At 38.4% G+C, this 20,920-nt stretch overlaps 1 protein-coding gene across 1 annotated transcript; it reads right to left on the reverse strand.

The window, feature by feature from the left end:
* Window positions 1–4,868: 4,868 nt before the first annotated feature.
* On the reverse strand, window positions 4,869–8,775 carry LOC149029686 (very-long-chain aldehyde decarbonylase GL1-4-like). Its single transcript, XM_089151310.1, has 10 exons — window positions 8,710–8,775; window positions 8,375–8,598; window positions 8,047–8,282; window positions 7,696–7,915; window positions 6,449–6,824; window positions 6,255–6,362; window positions 5,837–6,037; window positions 5,420–5,518; window positions 5,113–5,292; window positions 4,869–5,030 (listed from the first exon to the last, which is right to left on the reverse strand). The coding sequence occupies exons 1-10, from the start codon at window positions 8,767–8,769 to the stop codon at window positions 4,869–4,871; spliced, it is 1,866 nt and encodes a 621-aa protein (XP_089007436.1). The 5' UTR covers window positions 8,770–8,775.
* Window positions 8,776–20,920: the final 12,145 nt, after the last annotated feature.

Here is a 20,920-nt window from a genome sequence, read left to right on the forward strand (position 1 = left end):
GAAACTTCCACCATCATGGAATGCTTTCAAGATGTTTATGAAACATAAGAAGACAAGATTGACCTTAGACCAGTTGGTTGTAAGGATCAAGATTGAAGAAAGGAACCGGTTCAAAGACAATGGTGAAAAAGACATTGGAGAAAGTTGCCTAAAAGCGAATTTGGTGGAAACCAACAAGCAAAACAAGAAGAGGAAAAGTCATCAAGACTATGATAAGTCTTCTAAGAAGAAGAAATTGGCTTGTTTTGTTTGTAGAAAGGTTGGCCATTTCAAGAAAGATTGTAGGTTCAAGAAGAAAAAAGTTGAAAAGGTGAACCTAGTTGAAGATGATGTGTTTGTAGCTATGATCATAGAAGCCAATTTGGTTGAAAAACGAAAGGATTAGGTGTTGGATAGCGGTGCTACAAGACACATTTGTGGTGATCTCAAGATGTTTTCCTCCTATTCCATGGGCTCAAATGATAAAAAGGTATTTATGAAAAATTTCCAAAATGCCCCTGTTATGGGAAAATGTAAGGTGACTTTGAAACTCACTTCGAGGAAGACTATTGTTCTCACCAATGTCCTCCATGTGCCAGACATTAGGTGAAATTTAATTTCAATTCATTTGCTTAATAAAGTAAGAATGAAGTTGGCTTTTGAAAATGATAAGGCTATTATCACTAAGAACAATGTATTTGTGGGAAAGGGATACCTTAGTGAGGGTTTGTTTGTACTTAGTATTTCAAATGTTGTAATTGAAAAGGCTAGCACTTCTTCTGCTTACTTTGTTGTTTCGTTCAATATTTATGATTTGTGGCATGGTAGGTTATGCCATAGTAATGTGAAATATATCACCAAACTATGCAAGTTAGGGATGATCACCGATAAGGTGAAATCTCCCAAGGACAAGTGTAAAACTTGTGTAGAGGCTAGGTTAACCAAAATGCCTCACAAAACTATGGATAGAAAGAGTGATCTCTTGGAATTGATCCATAGTGACTTAAGTGACTATAAGTCATATAAGTCAAGGGGAGGAAACAATTATGTTATCACCTCCATAGATGATCATTCTAGATATACCGTCATATTTTCTCAAATCAAAGAATGAGACCGGAAAGGCATTTATATCTTACAAAACGGAAGTTGAAAATCAACTTGGCAAGAAAATTAAAAGACTTAGAACCGATAGAGGGACTGAGTATTTTAAACTTGATAAGTTTTGTGAAGAAAATGGAATTAACCATGAAAGGACCACTCCTTGCCAACCGGAATCAAATGGGGTAGCGGAAAGGAAAAATAGATCTCTTGAAGAGATGATGAACTCCATGTTGTTGAGTTCTAATGTACCACTTGATATGTGGGGGGAAGCCATGTTGACCTCATGTTATCTGTCAAATAGAATCCCACATAACAAGACCGGTATGGTTCTATTTGAAAAATGGTTTGGTAGAAAACCAAGTATAAAACATTACGTGTTTGGGGCTGTTTGGCCAAGGTGTTATTACTGGATTCCAAGAAAAGGAAATTAGATCCCAAAATATGTGATTGTGTGTTCTTGGAGGTATACGATAAATAGCACGACATACCAGTTCATGGTAATTAAATCCATGGATAATGTTATTGAACCAAATAGCATCATAGAATCAAGGGACGTTGAGTTTTTTGAAAGTATATTTCCCTTTAATTACGCCTTACCTATAGTAAGGAGAGCCAATTGACCAATGGGGAATTAGATCCAATCCAAGAGAATATCAATCAAGAATAAGGTGTACAATGTTAAAAGGAGGCATATATGCCCTAGACATAATCTTATGCGACAGTATATAGATGAAGGAATGATAGCTATCGATTATGTGAAGTTAGAAAGAAATCAAGCTGACATTTTCACAAAAGCAATGTCTGTCAAACACTTGTGTATTGCATCTACAGGAATGGGGTTAATGCCTAATCCTCGGGTCACATGATGGATACCCTACCTATATGAAGAGGCTAATACCTGGATTAGGTTCAAGGGGTACAAACGAAGTCATGGGAGGACCGGTTCAGTACTACTATTTATAATTATTTCATTATAGAGTATAGATAAAGGTAATAGTACTACCACAAGGGTAAGGTTGAGCAAAGCTCTTAATTAGTCTAATCTCAAGGAATGTGGGGGGGTGTTTGTTATGGTGCACGTCAGAGACTAATCTAAGTGGATGTAGGGGGTTTGGCTGCCGCCAATGAGAACTTATAGGCGAGTTCTCTAAACATTCATGAATCCAAGATAAGGGACATGGCCGGTTCAAAAACTAATGTGTAATATAAAAGGTAGCTCCAAAAGTCGACCTTTAGGACATAAATGATGGGATGGTTAGCTACGCTAATGAGGAAAGGTTCGAGGAGTTTGACTCTACCCGTATTTTGTAGCGCGACTCATTAGACCTAGTGTAGATTCAAGTCCGGAAGACACCTACAACGATGTGTCCTTTAGTGTCTAATACGGTCACAACACCAGTCCTTCTTTTAGCAATTTTGAAACTTGTGGGTGATTTTTAGATTTTTTATTAAAATCTATATTAAGTTTCAAAATTAGCTTTTGCATTTCTTTTATTTTAATTGTTTTGTTAGTGTGTGGGATCCATGAGATAAGGATGGTAATGAGGCACCCATGAGTAAAGGAGGCCCTTCATGACCTTGGTTATGAGGTTTTTCATGACATTGGTCATGGGTGTTAAAGGTCTTGATCATGGTGATGAGGTGGGCTTAGTTATAGGGTAAAATTTACATAAATTCTAACTCTTGACCTTCAATTCTCATTTCAACTTCATAACCATTCATGGTCATTAGTATGAGTCGGGTTAAGGTTATTGAATGGATTAAATCCAATTCATTTAAAAAAGGTGAATATGAGAGTTTATTCTCCAAATAGTGGGGAGGTTAGATCAAGGTGGTTTATTCTCAATTAGTGGAGAATTGATTCTCCCCCTTATGAGGAGGTGAGTCATTGTAATTCAATGACCCAATTCATTGCCTTGAGAATCTCAAGGGATGTAAGGTGTGGTTTGGGCCTATATAAACCCAACCCTTCCTTGCATGTGGTATGCAATAGAGACACTCCTTACACTTGCATTATTTGTTACTTGTTTAAAAGTTTCTTCTTTTGAGTTTGTCTAAGTGTTGTGCTTTAGCTTTTGGCTCCTTGAACGGACTAGAAGAACTACCTCATCTTCTAGTTGGAGGTTGCTTTATCTTGGAGGTGGTGGTGCAAAAAACCATTGGTAGTAGGGTGCATCAATTACCTTAAAGATAACACTCAAGGTGTGACTCAACCTCATTGATTGGTGGTTCGTTCGATTTCAATATCAAGCTCTCCGGATTGGCTAAGGATTTTCATCTTTCAATTGTATTGCAATTTCATTTTTGTGTTTTGTAGAATTTGTAATACAATTACCCCCAACAAAATCATTATCTTTTCGTTAGGTGAACTTGCAAATCATTCTTAAAACTTAATTAAAAGTACAGCGCTTGGGCCATAAGAGACCCAACATATGAAAAGAAAGCTTGGGTCATTTCTTACTTTGGAGTTAGAGATCATGACACACCGACTAACACCTGAACACAAGAGTTGAATTGATTCAGTGTTTCTTTTGTTATGTCAGAAGCAACCTACAATTTCAATAAGTGGCCAAACACATGAAAAAGAAAGACACCGGGATCTTTTCCTCTGTTTGTTCAAAAATTATAACCAGTACCAACAACGCTTAAAGTAGAGAACATAGTAAATTCCCTTGCAGAGACAAATATAAAAATTATTGTAGTTCCTAATGAATCTGACATCCATGGAAAAACAAAAAGAGAATTCGCGTTGCATCAACAATACTTCCATTGCTTGAATCCCATAAAGGTAGTCAAGTTGGCAAGGGATGCTCGCTCAATGAAGCATGAGGTCTAAATTTTGATTCTTCACACACTTGAGGTCACTCACATGGAATATTAGTGATTTCACTACTTTTGGTAAAACTAAAATGTTTCTCATTCAATTCCTATATGACTCAGTTCAAGTTGCTGTGAGGCTCGCTCAATGAAGCACAAGGTCTAAATTTTGATTTTTCACACCCTTGAGGTCACTCACATGGAGTATTTAGTGTTTTCACTGCTTTTGGTAAAAATTAAATGTTTCTCATTCAATTCCTGTATGATTCAATTCATGTTGTTGTGATAAAATTATGAGATCAGTATCGACTAATGGGAATAACCAGGCCAAAGGTCTAGACACCTTTACGTTCTCACTGGTAATTGATATATGTATGTAGCTTTCTTTTTTCGGTAAAATACAGTGTAACTTTATATTCTAGAATTGATAGATATAAAATTAGCTTTCCAATTAATGAATGTTGAGTGGTTGGGGCGCTCGATAGTCATATAAGCGCATGGTTTGGTATGAAGCCAGAAAACCATCAATTCCTCATATACCAGATCCATGATTCAGCATTTCCTACATGATTAGTCAAATAGCTGCTAATTAGTTCGATGTTTCCTTCTCAGAAGTTAAGTAATCAGCCTTAATATTGACCATATATCCATGCATTTATAAGGCTTTCTAAGTTCCAACCACCTTTTGTTTCCATCAAACACAGTAGATGATGTCCATGCCAAAAGGATTTAAGAAAATCTTGTACATGAACAATTTATTGGATGCTTTAAGAGAAATTACAGTCATTCATAGCCACAGTACATTAAGTACTGTAAGAAAAGAGAGCTTCAACAACAATTTGGCAGATGACATAGCTGTAGTAAATTTTTTTGCTGCTCTATAGTACTACAAAAACTCTACTGGGGCTAGACTGCTTTTATTTTGAAGATCACTCTGTTTATTGGCTTACATATGTTCTATACTAAATAGATCAGGGGGTGACAACAGGAAGGAATCCATGGCGAAGGCTAGCATACCAGACTTTCTCCACATCAAGCATAACGTCCCCACACTCGTGATTGTTCCATCCTTCTAAGGCATGTACAATTGCAGCTACACGCCATGCACTCATCACTCGCCTTGGCAACCAATTCTGTAAAATTAGAAGCAATTATCTTTCACTACAAATGAGAAATCAAAGCCAATGGAGGAGCAGGAAAGGGAAATTTAGTTACCTCACAAGAATATACGTTTTGGAAAGCTTTAGGTATGACCATGGCTGGAGTACTATAGTAAACGCAATCCTTGCGGACCATTGCTGGCGGAAACTGCGAGCATGGAATGAAATGGGTCCCTTCTGGTGCTTTTCTTTGTGCCTCGTCTCGTAGTACTCCCCCATCTCCCACCAGCCACACCTACATCATGGTTAAGTTTTTATTTCATCCAGTTCTCACTATTTATTAATGGTTAGTTTCTTCTCACTCCAAATACAGATATCATGCTCCATGAATTATTATTTTCTTGTAGTTTCGTGCCTTTCACCTTCTGTGTATGACTGGTAGAGAAGACCAAGTTGCTCCACAACTCAGTAGGGAGTCTTAACCTCAGCTTATCAAAGTCATTCTTGCACGCCACAGCTACCTACAGTGGAAATCCAGTATTTTAAATAAATTGGAATTTATGAATTTGAGATCAAACAAGGCCAGACCTACAGACTCATGCCACTCAATTGCAAAGTTGATTTCTCGGATAAAATTTTCATCCAATAAAGAAAGATGAAGAGTGCATGAGGATCAGACACTGCAGGATCCACGGAAGGTCATAATTACTACCCAGTTCTGCAAAGTGGCTATCAAGTTTCATACTCAAACCTGGAAGCACCTGGTAAAAATAAAAAACAAAACCCACTCTCCGAAGATGAAAGCAAAAAACAGTCAGAAAACAATGTTTTATTTTTACCTGAATGCCTCTTTGGCATAAATCCTTGGAAACAGCACAAGCAACTTTAGAGAGATTCCCTATTAGCAACGCTTGTTTTGCTCCTTGGGGGATGCTGTTAAGTATAACTGCAACAGCTAAGCTGCTTCCATCTACAATTCGAATTTTAAGTTTTGGATACTTCTGGAGATAAAGCTCACCATTGCCGTTAAATGCCTGTCCCTGTTAATCATTGCTGGGTTTGTTATGTTACAGTCAAGTATAAGCATATATAATCCCAAATTCCTGCTAAAGAAGATAAATCTACTAGACCTTGTTTAGAGGTAATATCTATAGAAAACCTAGATTCAAATTTTGGCATTTTAGAAGCCAATAGTCTCAAGCCTACACCAGAATAGAACGGTAATGGCTACGACGATAAATGGAAGTAACCACTTGCCTGATTTAGAAGACCTAAACTAATCACCTTAACACCTTCACCATCGGCCTTACAAATAGCTTTCTCAATCAAGGCATTGATGGCACCTTCATGCCTTGACGAAGAATACTGCAACAAACAAATCATGCTATCATTCTGCAATGCTAGTAAAAGCCAAAATAACGACAATCTGACTAGAAGATTTGAGGTCTTACATAAAAACTGGGTCTTGGAATAACCCATACTTGCATCTTGAGTTTATCAAACACATTCCTCTCCACAGTAAAGGTGGAACCAAAGATCCAAGTGAACAACATGAATCCATATGACATTGGCCTCAACATCCACAGATACCATTTGGGGGAGTATGGTTTTGATGCGAGGGAGGCAATGGCTGTTGGTAGATGGTAAAAGGACTCTAATGTTGTTGTGTGTGTCAGGTGAACCACATCTGGAATTTCTTTCCTTCCCTTGAGTGACGCATGGTACAGTTCGTCCGTGGCATCATCCATGGTTCCATATATGTAATCATAGAGAGGCATAAAAAGAGAATAGTTTGTCCGGAATTTCGTATGATGAAGAGAATGGAACCTGTATGGTTTCAATTTGTGGTTATGTCAAAAATTATGTTTTGTACCATACTTCTCTGTAAATGATTTCATTTTAAAACCCAACCACCCCACCCCTCTCACCCCGCCCTTTTTTCCAAAAATGAGGAAATTCTTATGCAAGGTTTAGGAGCTTCAGTCTCATGATCAACTTGCAATATCATAAAAAGAAATTTAAATTCATATTGTGTGTGTGTTTTTTTTTTTTTTTTTTTTTTCTTTTCTCAAAATGGAGGTTCATTCGGACCAGTTTATGTGAATCTTCAGGGGATTTGAATTCTTAACTCATACTATGAGATGTTGATCTTTTGCCAACTGAGCAACCCCTCAAGATTGATTAAATTCATACTTCTTAGGACTTTTTGCATTGTGACCAAACCCACAGCCCCCTTTTCTATCTTTTGTTTTTATGTCATCCAACCCCCAAGGGAAGGTAGTATCCACTCTCAACCCTTGGCTTGCCATCAGCCAATTAAAGCCCTTGAATCACAAGGTGATCAAATAATTGTGGGAACATATGGGAATTAGAGGCCAAATCCAGCTCTATCCGAAGGTAAAGGATTGTGCTCTCTTTGAATCCATCCACTACATATTTAGGAAGGAGCCCATCCATGAACATTAATAAAGTAGGCCTCCCTCCTAAAAATGCAATGATAAGGGTATTCTAAAGAGAGCAAGATCCTCATATATTCTCCATTTTTTAATTTTTAAATCCATTTAGGTATGATAGACTTTTTTCCTACAACCCTAGTAGTATCATTTAACATGCATATTCCAGTAATACGTATGATAATGACACATTTTGACACCAATGTTTTAGCACTTTCAACTGTAAAGAGGTCAATAGTACTTACGATGGAGTATACATAAAGTATTTAAGGATAATGAATTTGTCGAAGACCCATTTTGGAACGAGCTCGAAGTTGCAGTGACCCATAAAATTCATGAAATCAACATAAGTTTGATACCCCACCATTGCAACTACAGAAGCAGTTCCAGTGATTAACATGGCCACAATTGGAATAGAGAACAGCAGATAATAAACGATGAGCTCCGCAAATGGATGAGTCACAGCTGCGTTGCACCAAAAAGAAAAGAACAGAAGATTGTTAGGTTCATCCAAAGATCAGCTCTCTCTCTCTCTCTCTCTCTCTCTCTCTCATATTCTTTGATTTAGGTAAAACTATAGAAGAAATTGTGTTTACAGGTAATGGGTTCTGTAACAATGGATAAGTGATGGTGAGAGTGGTATCGAGAATAAAGGTAATGGTGATGTAATGCCCTGTGAAACCAATAGTAGAGGAACTCTACTGGACCCGTGTGCAGAAGAATAGTGAGAAGTAGGCCATCCCAGCTCCAAAATGGAATCTTTGATATATACTGGGGACGATTCCCAAGTGCAACATAGCCTATAATGCCACTTAGAATAACCTGGTCATCCCTGCAGGTTATTAATTTCTCATCAACCAATGCTTAGAAAATGCTCCTAGCTAGAGTAAAAGAAAACTTAAAAGGAAGAAGAAGAAGAAGAACCAGTTTCTTTCTCTATCGACTTGCTCAAATTCAAGGCCTTTATCTACTATCCTGTGCTTGGTATTTGCAGATTGGTAACGAGCAAAGCTTATCCATATCTGGCTGTGAATCAATCTCCAAAGCAGAAGCGGGAAGACATACAAGGTTAATACGACCCTCTCCGTATCATCCTTGGTCACAAGTGAATGGATACCATGTACCATGAAAGGTAACAAAACCATGTACTTGACAGTTGACACAAAAGAAACCTCATTAGGTCAACAGAATTGATAAAGAAGAAATACTCATTTAAAATTTAACACAGAAAGGAGAAGGGTAGGGTGGAATTGTATTACCTTGAAGTTTCCAAGCTTTTGCCATGGCCAGTTCGTCAAGGGACCAGGGTAGGAAGCCATTTTTTTCTCCTTTGCTATCCTCCTAAGACATGCTACACTATTCTACACTATTACCTATTTATAAGGGATAGAGCTTCAGTGTTGTAATTAATTGCGCATATAGTGAGAACGGAACATGTTTTTTTTTTTTTTTTTTTTTTTTTCTTTTTTTAATTTTTGAATCATACCTACCTGAAACCAAAAGAAAAAATGCAATATGAGTGGTCGAAATTTTTACTTCGATCATTCAGTTCAATTGTGGTCATGCACAGCTCAATGCTACGCATTAAATATGCAATACTGAAGTTGAACACATTTATTTGATAAATATCATAGAACCTTAAGCAATAATTAAGGACTTTTAATTGAACTAACTAGCAGCCGATCCAGGATGGAAACACCAAATCAAATTTTCAAAAAATGTCATTTTTAAATATGTATATATGTATGTACATTAATTCTTCATCTTTTTAACTGATGGTAGCCCAATATACACCTAACTTTCAAAAAAAATTAATAGATATCACCGTGTAAAATTAATTAATATATATATGCCAACATCTATCATCAAAAAAGAAATTTGCTTTTCTCCGTTGACTTTGTATCCTAGAATCAATACATATAAAATTAGCTTTTCAATAAATGAATGTTGAGTGTTTTGGGCTTAGGTCTACACTCACATAGGACATGGTTGGTTTGAGAGCCATGAGAAAGCATCATGTCTTCTTACCAAATTTCCCACGTGATCAATTAATTAGATCAGTTCAATGTTTCTGTCTTAGATCCGTGCCAAACTTAAATAGGTGATTCTCACATGAACTGTAGCACGACATGGACATGAGGTCCACTAGATCTGAGGCCTAATGAATTTAAGACATGTGTTACTGTTAGGAAAATGACTCTTTTACCCCTCGTAAATTTTAATGATCACAAAAATAAGTACATGCACCAATATGTGACTCATGTGAAAGATTAAGAAAGACATCAACATGATGCATGAGACGTGTACAAACAAATCTATCAAGTGAGCATACAATGCACTAAACCTGGCCGAGTGAAGTTCAAGACTCTCAAGAAGACATCGACACAATAGAAGACACTCACCAGACTATCACGCACGTGGATACACTTCAACCGCTCAAGAATGAAGAAGAATCAAATGACCAAGACCATGCACATAGACTAGGACATTGGGAAAAATGTAATTGCATACATTTGCATCAACATGACACATAAGACGTGTACAAGCAATGTATCCAGTGAGCATACAATGCACTGAACCTGGCCGAGTGAAGTTCAAGACTCAATATAAGACATTGACATACTCACCAAACTATCATGCACGTGGATACACTTCAGTTGCTCAAGAATGAAGAAGAATCAAATGACTAGGACCATACACATAGACTAGGACATGTGGCCTCACGTAATTGCATACATTTGCATATTCATATTTTTGTAAACTAAAGGCATGTGCATGAAGTAATATTCAGTCAGATTTTAGGGTAGTTGACTGATTTCCACAAATATTTTTGGTTAGCCCTAAGAAGTTTACAATTGAATGCCAGTCGACTGTCAAGCAATTAAGCCTGAGCAATTGGAAAATCAAAGTAACTTGTCGGTTGCATCCAAAATGACCAACTAGGCTACTAGTCGACCGGTAGTATGATGATTCAACTACCAATCAACCATGGAGTGACCATTAGGACACATAAGCTCCAACGCAAATTTCTAAAACTCGACCTGTAAGGTGTACTAGTTGACTGATAGTTTGAAAATATGACCGTTTTATAGCCATTGGCCCCAATTCAGACCTAAAATTTGGCTATACATAAGGGTGTTAATGTCATCCTTGATCACAATTACAAAGACAAAAATCAGCCTACTTTTGCTTGTGATCAAAGCCTTATCTCCTTCAAATTCAAATCCCCTTAAAAAGTTCCTTTGCTCTTCAATTGAGAGTTTGAAGTTCTTGAACTCAAAGAGGTCTTCCTCAATCACCATCAAGAAGAAAGAAGGAGAGTAGTTGAGAATTCACTCACATCAATTGCATCCATAGAAGGGTTTGTGCCACACCATTTAGGTATATATTATATTTATTATCTTTCTTTTTATTATAATTGAAGGTTGTAAGGAAGCTAAGGGTCCAAGAATACTCTTGTCCTAATAAGATTACTCTTGCCGATCAAGATTTTAAAGGTATTCTTGCCTACATCGAGATTGTTGTAAAGGTATTGGGTCCCCACCTACTATATAGAAAGGATCTCACTAGTTGAAACTCTCTATGGTTAGAGAGAAATAGACGTAGGCTCAATTAAGTCGAACTACTATAAAATTCTTGTTTTTTGCCTTGATTTATTTCTATTGTTTAAATTTTTTTTTATTTTTGTACTAGATTAATGTGAAAAAGGGAAAACTTTCTCTCGCTCATCCTATTCACCCCTCCTATAGGTTGACTTTCTAACTTCTAATAAGTGGAACTACACTAATAAGAATAATTATCTCCTTTCACTCTGACTCCACTATTATTTCTCTAAGGAAACTTTTTTACTTAAACAACAACAACCAAAAATCCTTTATCCCAATAAATAGAGATAGCTACATGGATTCTTGCCTTCCAATCAACTCTGTTTAAAGTCATACCATATACACCTAAGCTATGTATCCTTTCTCACCACTTCTCTTAAGGTTATCTTAGGTTTGTCCCTAGCTTCCTTCAATATGGATTAATCCATTCTTCGTATAGGGGCATTTAAGGGCCTCCGTTGAACATGATCATGCCATCTCAATCAACTTTCTCATAACTAATCATATTAGTAAAAATGAATCGAAAAATTAGGATGTAGAATAGGCCAAAAGAAAGTATGGAACAAAGGAAGGAGGTGAGTGGCAGCAACCTGCTACAGATCCTTCTCACCATTCTTAGAGAAGAAAATGAAGGGAAGGTTCAATAATCAAGGGGAAAGGTCTCAAGGTTGAGCAGAGAACCACACCAAGAAAGGGAGAGGAATGAGGACAACAACAGATAGTGGAAGGCATCAAGTGGCAATGGCTAGGGTTGCTCTTCGTCAAGTTTGTTGGAAAAGTAAGAGAGGCTCTTTGGTTCGAACAATCTCTCATCTGGTTTGTGGGTTTGGCTCAAGTCTTAAAAACCAAGGACCACTTTATACCAACCCAAATCAAACCCATTTGGTCAAATCTCAAGTGCATTTCTGACAACCCAACCCAACCATTTGACCCAAGCCCAATCTCATACCTTGCCATTAGGCCTGTAAACGGCTCGGATTCGGCTCGGATACACCCCTATCCGAATTCAAATCCGATAAGAAAATCCTCTATCCGAATTCGATCCGATAACCGACGGATATTTTTAAATGGTATCCGAATTCGAATCCGATAATTTATCGGATATCCGATTATCCTCTAATTCACAAAAAAATCCGATTATTGGTTGCCATTTTTTGAGTTCCGGTGACTGCGAGCTAAAGAACCTGAGTTTAGGTGAAGTGGTGAAGACCGTCGGATTTTATTCAAAAGACAAACAGAGCTACGTTCTTAACGGCGTTGTAAGAAGCACAAGAACCCAACGAAATGGAAGAACAATAAGGGTCTGATGAAGAATCACCGATATACTTACCCGAGTATACAATTTAACGCTCTAGAAAACCCTTACAGCTTGTGGAACTCAGATTTAAAGTTTAAACCATGAGAGATCCACTCTCAAGCAAATCATGTGTTTTGCATTTCAGAAAAAAGCCGCCATCTAGCTATCGTGGGCGATGGAGACTCAAATAAGGCCTTCCACTTTTCGGATAAAAAACTTTTGCCACTAGTTGCTGCTATTTGTTGGTTGCTGTTGCTTACTGTTACTTGCCGGCTGCCGCTGGTTGATGGCAAATACTAAAACATTTTAGGGTTTTGCCGTTTCGATTGTTTGCAAGCTTAAAAGAATGAAGGAAGAATAAGGAGACCTCATCCCGCATCTAGTCAAACAGAGTGTCTAAAAACGTTGCTAGGAAAAATTGTTATTTTAAAACTTTTTAAAATAAAACCGACAAAGCCATGTGATGCGTGTGTGTGAAGTCATTTGCCATTATCTAAAAATATTAATTTTTTAAACTTAATCCATGTTGGAAGATGTGACAACTAACAACTGATTATTTAAAAATCCTCAAAATGCGCAAAAGTGGTAAAAACGTGCCGAATATTCAAAATCATGTTTGTTAATTAAACTTATTAAAAATTATATATTTATTTTAAACGGATAAAATACTATCCGTATAATATCCGACCCGTTTAGTAAATATCCGAATCCGAATCCGTTTGGTTGTCGGACAGATACGGATACTTTCCGGTAAGAAAAAATTCGGATTCGGACACTCTTAAACGAATACGAGTACAAATACGGAGGCGGATTTCGGTTATTCATTTACAAGTCTACTTGCCATTCTATTGGAGTCTTGCAGCTGGGCTTTAAAGCACTAAAATATACCCCGCCTAGTGTGGGTCAGGAACAACGCAAACAAGGGCCCAAAGGTTGGACAGTACAATAGTTAAACATCATGAATAGGGTAATTTTTGTCAACCCCCTATTCCTCCTTCCTCCATCGTATTGAGGAGTTATGCAAACCAGAGCTAGCAAGAGTCAAGAGTGGTGCTTTTGCATCCAACGGTGGTGGTGGTGGTTTCTAGTCCAATGGCTACATATTTCATTTCGGCAGAGATGCTATTGTTTTTCAAAAACGTCAAGGCATCTGCTTCACACCATTTCTTCTTCTTTGTTGGTGCTTGGGGCAAAATAAGAAGGAACATCATCGAACGTCTTCCTAGGATGATTATCCAAATAAAGCGAGTTCGAAAAGGATGGTTTTGGTAGGTGGTGCTGGAGAATGTCACATAGAAGTTACGATAGTCTGTTGAATCTGAAAGGGTTGTCTTTGCTTGGCACCATATGTTGTTTATGTGTTTCTCATAGTTATGGATTTTATCTCTGGAGAACAAAAGGTACAGTGGCAAGGTCTGTGTTGCACTCTTATTGATGATATCAAGAAGTTAACAGTTGAACTTGCCAGATTGAGTAACAAAATTAAAAAGAAGATTGCCGGTTTGTGAACTCAGAGAATTACTCATAGGTTTTCAGAATCCAGTACGGCAAGATGAGGGATTATATGTGTCTAGAAATACTGTTGTTGGCGGTGTCCCTTTACCATTTCTCCTTGTTCAGACAAGTCCCAATGCAAGTGTCGAGGTAGAAATTTCAGAGGACACGCGACTAGTGTATTTTAACCCTTTCGAGTTACCTAATGACAATTATTTCCTCAAGGTACTGCAGTTTAATATAAGAGCAAAGGGAGAGGAGGGTGCCACTGAGTCAAATGCAAATGTAACTACAGATGATTTAGTGGGTTGGATCCTAGGAATTGAGTTTGCTTACCTCGAGCAACCTCAAGCAAGCCTATAGAAAGAACGGAGCACTTTGTTGCTGGTCCAAATCACAAATTGGTCTCTAATATGCCTACAGTTTTTCCCAATAGCTTTCCACGGATTGGTCACATAGTCAGCATGGTTATGCGGCAAACATATGAAAACCAAGCTCTAGATTTCCCTTCACCTTGAGGACAAGGTGAATTTCAAGGGGCTAGTAGTGTAAGTGTGAAATCCCTAAGATCCTAACCCGGAGCCCATTTTGTAGGTCCAAGAACCTGGAATGCCAGTAGAAGGTAGTTGTGGGTCATCCAGGAAGAGACCATTGGATTGGAACTAGAACCAATGGATGGTGATGATGAAGAATCTAGTATTTTGCGGAGTTTTGGAAGGAGATTTGATGTGAACAATGATGAATTGGGAAGATGGTTCAAGAACTCACGGATGACGCATTTGGAAGGTCCCCAAATCCAGGTAAGACCATTTAGTAAGGTGTGCAAAGTGATGTGAAAGTGCCACAAGTAAACCACCGTAAGAGACCCCTCCCTGTGGAATTCTGGAGTAGGGTTGATTGGATGGAGTCGCCCCAGGCGCCCACCCCCGGTGTCTGCAAGTGAAAAAGGGGAAATTTTGGGTTTTTAGATTTGTGAATCCCTACTTAATGTCATTTTCACCCCAAAGCATATTATTTTATTGCCCAGCCATTAGAGAACTCCAGAACGTGTCAAAGAAGTTATTTTGGATAAAAAGAAAGATGTGTATCTGATCGGAATAGTGATTCGTAATATTTTCTTTGAAGTTGAAGGTAAGATTTTCTTGTATTTCTACCTTCATCTCTTCTGATATTTTCGATGAAGGAGATTAATGAGGGAAGATCGATTCGATCAAGAAAACCCCACATGCTGAATTTTCCTTCACAGGAAGATCTGTAAGAATATCTAATCGGTGATCTTTCTAATTTGTCATTAGATTTCAAATCTAGGGTTTTTTTTTATTTTTTTATGTGGTCAAACAAACATATAGGTGATCTAGAATTCGTGAGAAGCAAGAAAACGAAGCCGATGAAGATCCGTCAGGTTGCTATTTGCTCACTTGATAGGGGTCCCCTGAGGTGATCGCCCCAGGTGACCACACCTATTTTGACCAGAGTCAGAATTGGTAGGGTTGCCCAAACAATCAACCACCCCAAGCTACCCCCCCCCATTGTCTAGGTATTAGAACTTGGTTTTCATAGTTGATTCTCTAATGTATTTCTAACCTAAACCATGATTTATCTAAGATATTTTGAGACGTGTTAGGCCGTCGTTGGGTAATCCATGAAAAGGTTAAACTCTACTTATCAGGTGAGGGAATTCAACCATGTATGCATATGTTTAAGGCATGATTTATGATTGAATGTCCATTATGTGAATTATACAATTTCAACACGTTTCTTTTATACTTAAATGCATCTAAAATTATCTAGAATCATGTTTTGTCTTTAATTTGTTGATCATGTTGTGCTAAGAATTAAGTGTGGGATAACCAAATGTTGCATGGACTTGACCTGGGATTGTGGCTTGACCGTTGCTGGGATTGTGGCTTGACCATCGCTCTCAAAACCTCAAAATGGCCATATAGTTTATGAGGCATATCCAGGGTGTCTACTTGCATTAGTTAGGTAAAACCCCATCATGTCACTACCCTATAGGCATGGGTATTTAGGCCGAGTGACCCATGGAAGCGGTATTGGGTTGGTGGGTGCCCAAGACTGGTAACCAACCCGTGAGAGGACACAGCAGTATAGTGGGGGCCATTCATTGATAGGGTTGCATATGGTAGGGTTGGGCTTGGGCTCATGGGTGTTTAAGACCAGTAACTAACCCATGAGAGGACACGAGAGCTTACCCCCCCCCCCCCCATCATGTGTGGATGATCAATGAGGTTAAGGGGAAGCGTAGTCTGAGCTGGTTAAAGGCATAGGCTACGTCAATCCTAGATAGGTAAGGATATTGGACTGAGTTGGTCAGTGCCATGAGGAAGGTATCTAAACCTAGAACGACATGATTAAGTAGATGACTTTGCATTGGGCTAGGTATTTCCCTGACATGCGCCAATTCCCGTAGCAATGGTCGTGATGAGAAAGTGTGGCCCTAATCCCCAGTCATGGTCAATGAGTAGACTGATATCCCTATACCTTGGTCGTGACGCCTAATTCAGTCGAAGCCATTAGGGTCTATGTGAGACTACCCAAAGGAGACTGGTGGCATACCTTAATGCGTATCTACCTAGTTGGAGACTTTTATGGTTAGAGATATAGGCGCATTATTGTATTGCATTGCACAACATTTTATTATCATTTATTTTCTCATGTTTTAAATATGTGGAAATGTTGTTGATTGCCTTGCTGTGTTCTGCAGAACTCATCCCTTGTGGAATCATTTTTTAGATTGCTTTGCAAGTTATGAGGCAACCATTTTCCTTGAGAGTTTGACGCCAATGGAATAGTATGACAAACTGACGAGAGAGGACACTGAGAGACACAGAGATTCATGCTCGTGTTTGGACTGCTCCAATAGAGTCCAACCCTTCTGAGCATCGAGAGATCACATTTGAGAGCGTGGTGGCTCTAATAGGGATAGTTTCCATTTTTGTCTGTTTGGTTAGATAATATCGAAACTTTTAGAGAGGACTTTAACGTGATGTAAAAGATTCGGTTTGACTTTCTTTCCAGTTTTGATTGTTATTTCCCAGTTTTGATACTCTTTCAGGAAGTTATCCTTGTGATTGATTATGTTTAACTATTGGATTTATTACGCTTTTGCTCCAAATTAAGTTACTACATGGATTGGTTTGTGATTTTACAATGAACCTAAACTTTTGACTATGGATCACTCCCTTAGATATTTGGGTGGATCCGATACCGGCTAGGTGGATGTGACAGTTAAAGCCCTAGGACGACTCCATGTGGAGGAGAGAGAGAGAGTGTTAGTGTTAGTTGAGGGGTAATAAATAGGGAAAAATTGGGAGAGGTTATCAATTGTTATTTGAGTGATTTTGGGGCAGCATTATGTTGTGGGGGTGACTAGCGCCATTAATGCTAGATGTGTTGGTTAATTTCCTGGTTTTGATACTATATTTTCCATTTGACTTGGGTTCTTATTAGATCGCCTTGTGGAATCTCTTTCTCATCAAGTTTCACAACCTCGTCATCCATCCAATCACGGTCAAAATTGCATACAAGATATCCCATCTTCATTCTACTTAGTTTAAAGCCTTTTGATTCCAAAGTTGCTCCCCATTATTGTAACTTGATTTTAACCCCTACTTGTGTCTCATCTATCAAGACAAAATCATCAGCAAAAAGCATACACCAAGAACCTTGGCTTAAAATTTCTTTTATTTAAGACGTTCAATATTTTGTGAAGCACATCTAGCAAAGGTCGTGATACGGAAAAATATCGTTCAACCGGGTCCGCCCATGGTTCAACCCTTGAACTCGGTTGGGCACGAACCGATCGATTCATGCCTGATCAAACCAGGTTCAGAGATGGCGTGCACAGGAAGAAACCTAACGCTATCAACAAGCATGCACGAGTCCGAGATTCCTGGGACCTATAACTAACTGATCAAAGTGACGGTTATCAACACTCGCAAGATAAACAATCGTGCCAGCTGGGATAACGGCCACGACCATAGCATCAAGATCGTGGGATCAAAGGAAGTTATCCATTACCCCACTAACGGGTCTAACTGTCTAGATCTGACGGTCACCAGAAGAAGGCATGTACGAGTTCAACGAATGGATTCAAAGGTAAACTCTATATAAGACATCACTAACATACGAATAAGGTATCTAAATCATATTCCCAATTATCGTATTCTTACTTTTGCTCTGCATCTAGTTAGAGCCTTTGTGATCAGTTCATCAACTGACTTAGCCATCGGAGGTGGACTCTCAACCCCCACGGTCAGGCCACATCTGACAATTGTTTTGCATGTCATTCTTACGTGATCTAAGGGCTGAGCAAATTTTGGACGCATCATGTCCAATGCTTCATTTATGAATATGAACATACGTCCACAAAGCTTGTTCACTTAGGTTGTCTCTGGCATGGCTTTTCTTTTTGATTGTTACCCAAAAAATCATTTTAGACTCTGTTTGGTGCCATTTACAGAAGCTATTTCTATTTAAAAAGGCCTGAAAAAATTGAAAATTGAAAATTGCTAAGGGTTTTTTATTTTCGGTTTTCAGTTCTTTTTACGGAGGGGCTTAAAACCCACGTGATAATATAATGATAAAATTGTAAATGTGCAAAGTTTTATAAGATTACTTTTCTTCTCTCTTCTTCCATCATTCCTCAATACCACGAACAAGGTAAAGGGTGAAGAAAGAAGATGGCTTTTGCTCGTAAGGTTTCTGAACAGTTGTTAGGAACGGAGGATGAACACAACAACAATGGTTCTCAAGACTGAGCTCTGTCATTTCAACGGATCCAAGTTATATCATGGCAAGGTTGTTAGATTAGTTCGTTATGATTCTCAGGTTTTCCTCTTTACAAATCTGAAGTGCAGCAGACCTTATTCAAGGTCGATCGTTGGTGCAACTGTGGAGGTAATCCAAAAGAAAAGGAATAGAGAAGCCAGAAATGCGTGCCAGAGAGGCTGCTCTCTTCATGAAATCAAGGAAAGGATCAAGATTAATAAGGATGAGAAGAAGGCCCAAGAAAGCAGAGATTACCAAATCATAGGAATCCCAAATGAAGAGCAACGTACCCAAGGGCCCCAAACTTGGCGGTGGTGGTAAGCACTGATATGCTACTACTCATTATCACTCTTTGAGCAGAGACTAGCTAGGAGTTTTTCCTCTTCTGCATTTTGAAATTTTTGTATGAATTGGCCAAAACTATACTATATTGATATTTACCCTTTTAATAATTTTACAATTGAAGAAGACTTATTCTTTCACTGATGGTTTCTTTGAGCACTAGTAAAGTAGTTTCCAGTTTAATTGATGACTGAAACCAGGATTATTTTCAAGAAAAGAAAGACGGGTGAAGAAATAATATTTACACCATTCTTTTAAAATATTATAAAAATCATTTGTAGTTTAGGTAGTCACCAGAGGGTTTCCGGTCCATACAGTTTTTGTGTTTTTAGCGAAAATGGTTGTCACTACTGATTTTCGAAAAATAAGTAAAAATCAAAAAGAAAAACCATCCAAACACAGCCTTAGTTCCACAAACCCAAAAACTTGAGTTTTTGCATTCTTTTCTATCCACAATAATTTTCTCTCATGTTAAATCAAAATAAACTGGGAAAACATACATAGCACAGGCAACATGGAAAGAGTACTGATGTAAACCAGGTCTAGGCTAAGGGGTAAATTGGTAATTTCCCTAGACTTAGGGTTTGCCCATGAAATTCCAACAAAGGGGAGAGGGTTTTAGGGTTTCTAAGGTACTTTATGGCCTGCTGAAGATGAGATTCGGATCTGAATTCTACTGAGGACTGAATTCCATATTTGAATTTTGAAATTTGGGCCAATTTAGGGTTTGCGCTAAGTGGAAGGATATTCCTTGCTGGTTCTGCTGAACCAAGCTGACTTCTATTGCTATCCTCTCAACTAGAATGGGATCTAATTGATGGAATTTGATACAAATCAGATTTCTGGAATTTTATAATTTCTGCAAAATCTCAAGGAGGAAGATGAGGAGCAGGTTTCCCTAACTTAGGGAAACAGGACTGACTTGTAGAAAATAATGGTAGGGGCCTGAAACTAGGGTTTTCCTGCAATCCAATTGGAGGCGAATGGGGCTGGAAAGTGCCTGGCAGATGGGGTTTCCTAATGGGACTAGGTTATTGTATTTCTGGGAGGAAGGTGAGGAAAGGGGAGGTTGCGGCTACTAGAGTAGGGGCTAGGGGAGTTGTGGGGTTTAGGGGTAGGGCGCAGGGGTGGTCGTAGCGTTTGGGAAATGCTGCTGTTAAGGTACAACAGCAAAGGGGAGGGGGGTGCACAAGCAAGGAAAGGAGGGGCTGCAGACAAGGAGTGAAAGCTGCTGGGAATGGGTTGGGGATTTCTCTTACTTAATTGAATGCTTTACTGAAGGCTTGAAGGCTTTGATGATCACTTGAAGATTGCTAGATTGTTGAAGAAGATGAAGAACTTTGAACAAAACACTCAATCAAGGCCTATGTACCCAACAAGGAGACCCCGGTCCTCAACTCAATTAATTTTATTAATCATCAAAACTTAATATTACAATGCAATAAGAAGTTATTTATAGCCTAAAATAGAAGACTTTGATTGGGGTTGGGAATCACTAAGAGATAAGGATCCAAACTCTTGACCAAAACATTCAAAACCGAATCAATTTACTACAAAACCACAACCCTAGAATTGGAATCTTGTAAAGACATTTTACTAGGGACTCAAGCTACACTTCCAAATAAAAACAAACTATAAAGATAAAAAAAAAACCCTTTGAATAAGGAATATTACCTTATCCACAACTAACTAACTCAATAATTCCCTTTGTAAACTAGTTCAAATGGTTATTATCTTTATCTATGCGCCTCCTCAATAGTCCCTTTGTAAACTAGTTTGGATTGAACTTGCTACCAAGCTCTCCTCGCTTACTGACCCTTTATCTTGTGTGGTGATATTAATGAACTAATCTTCCCAAATGATAAGTGTGGGGTGTGTATAAACCATCGCCGGCTCTCCCTCAATTGAACAATATTATCTATGATTTTCATCTATCCGAAA

This window comes from Hakea prostrata, chromosome 1, assembly GCF_041222555.1.
Source record: "Hakea prostrata isolate BN-2017 chromosome 1, UWA_Hpros_2, whole genome shotgun sequence".
NCBI classification, from domain to species: domain Eukaryota; kingdom Viridiplantae; phylum Streptophyta; class Magnoliopsida; order Proteales; family Proteaceae; genus Hakea; species Hakea prostrata.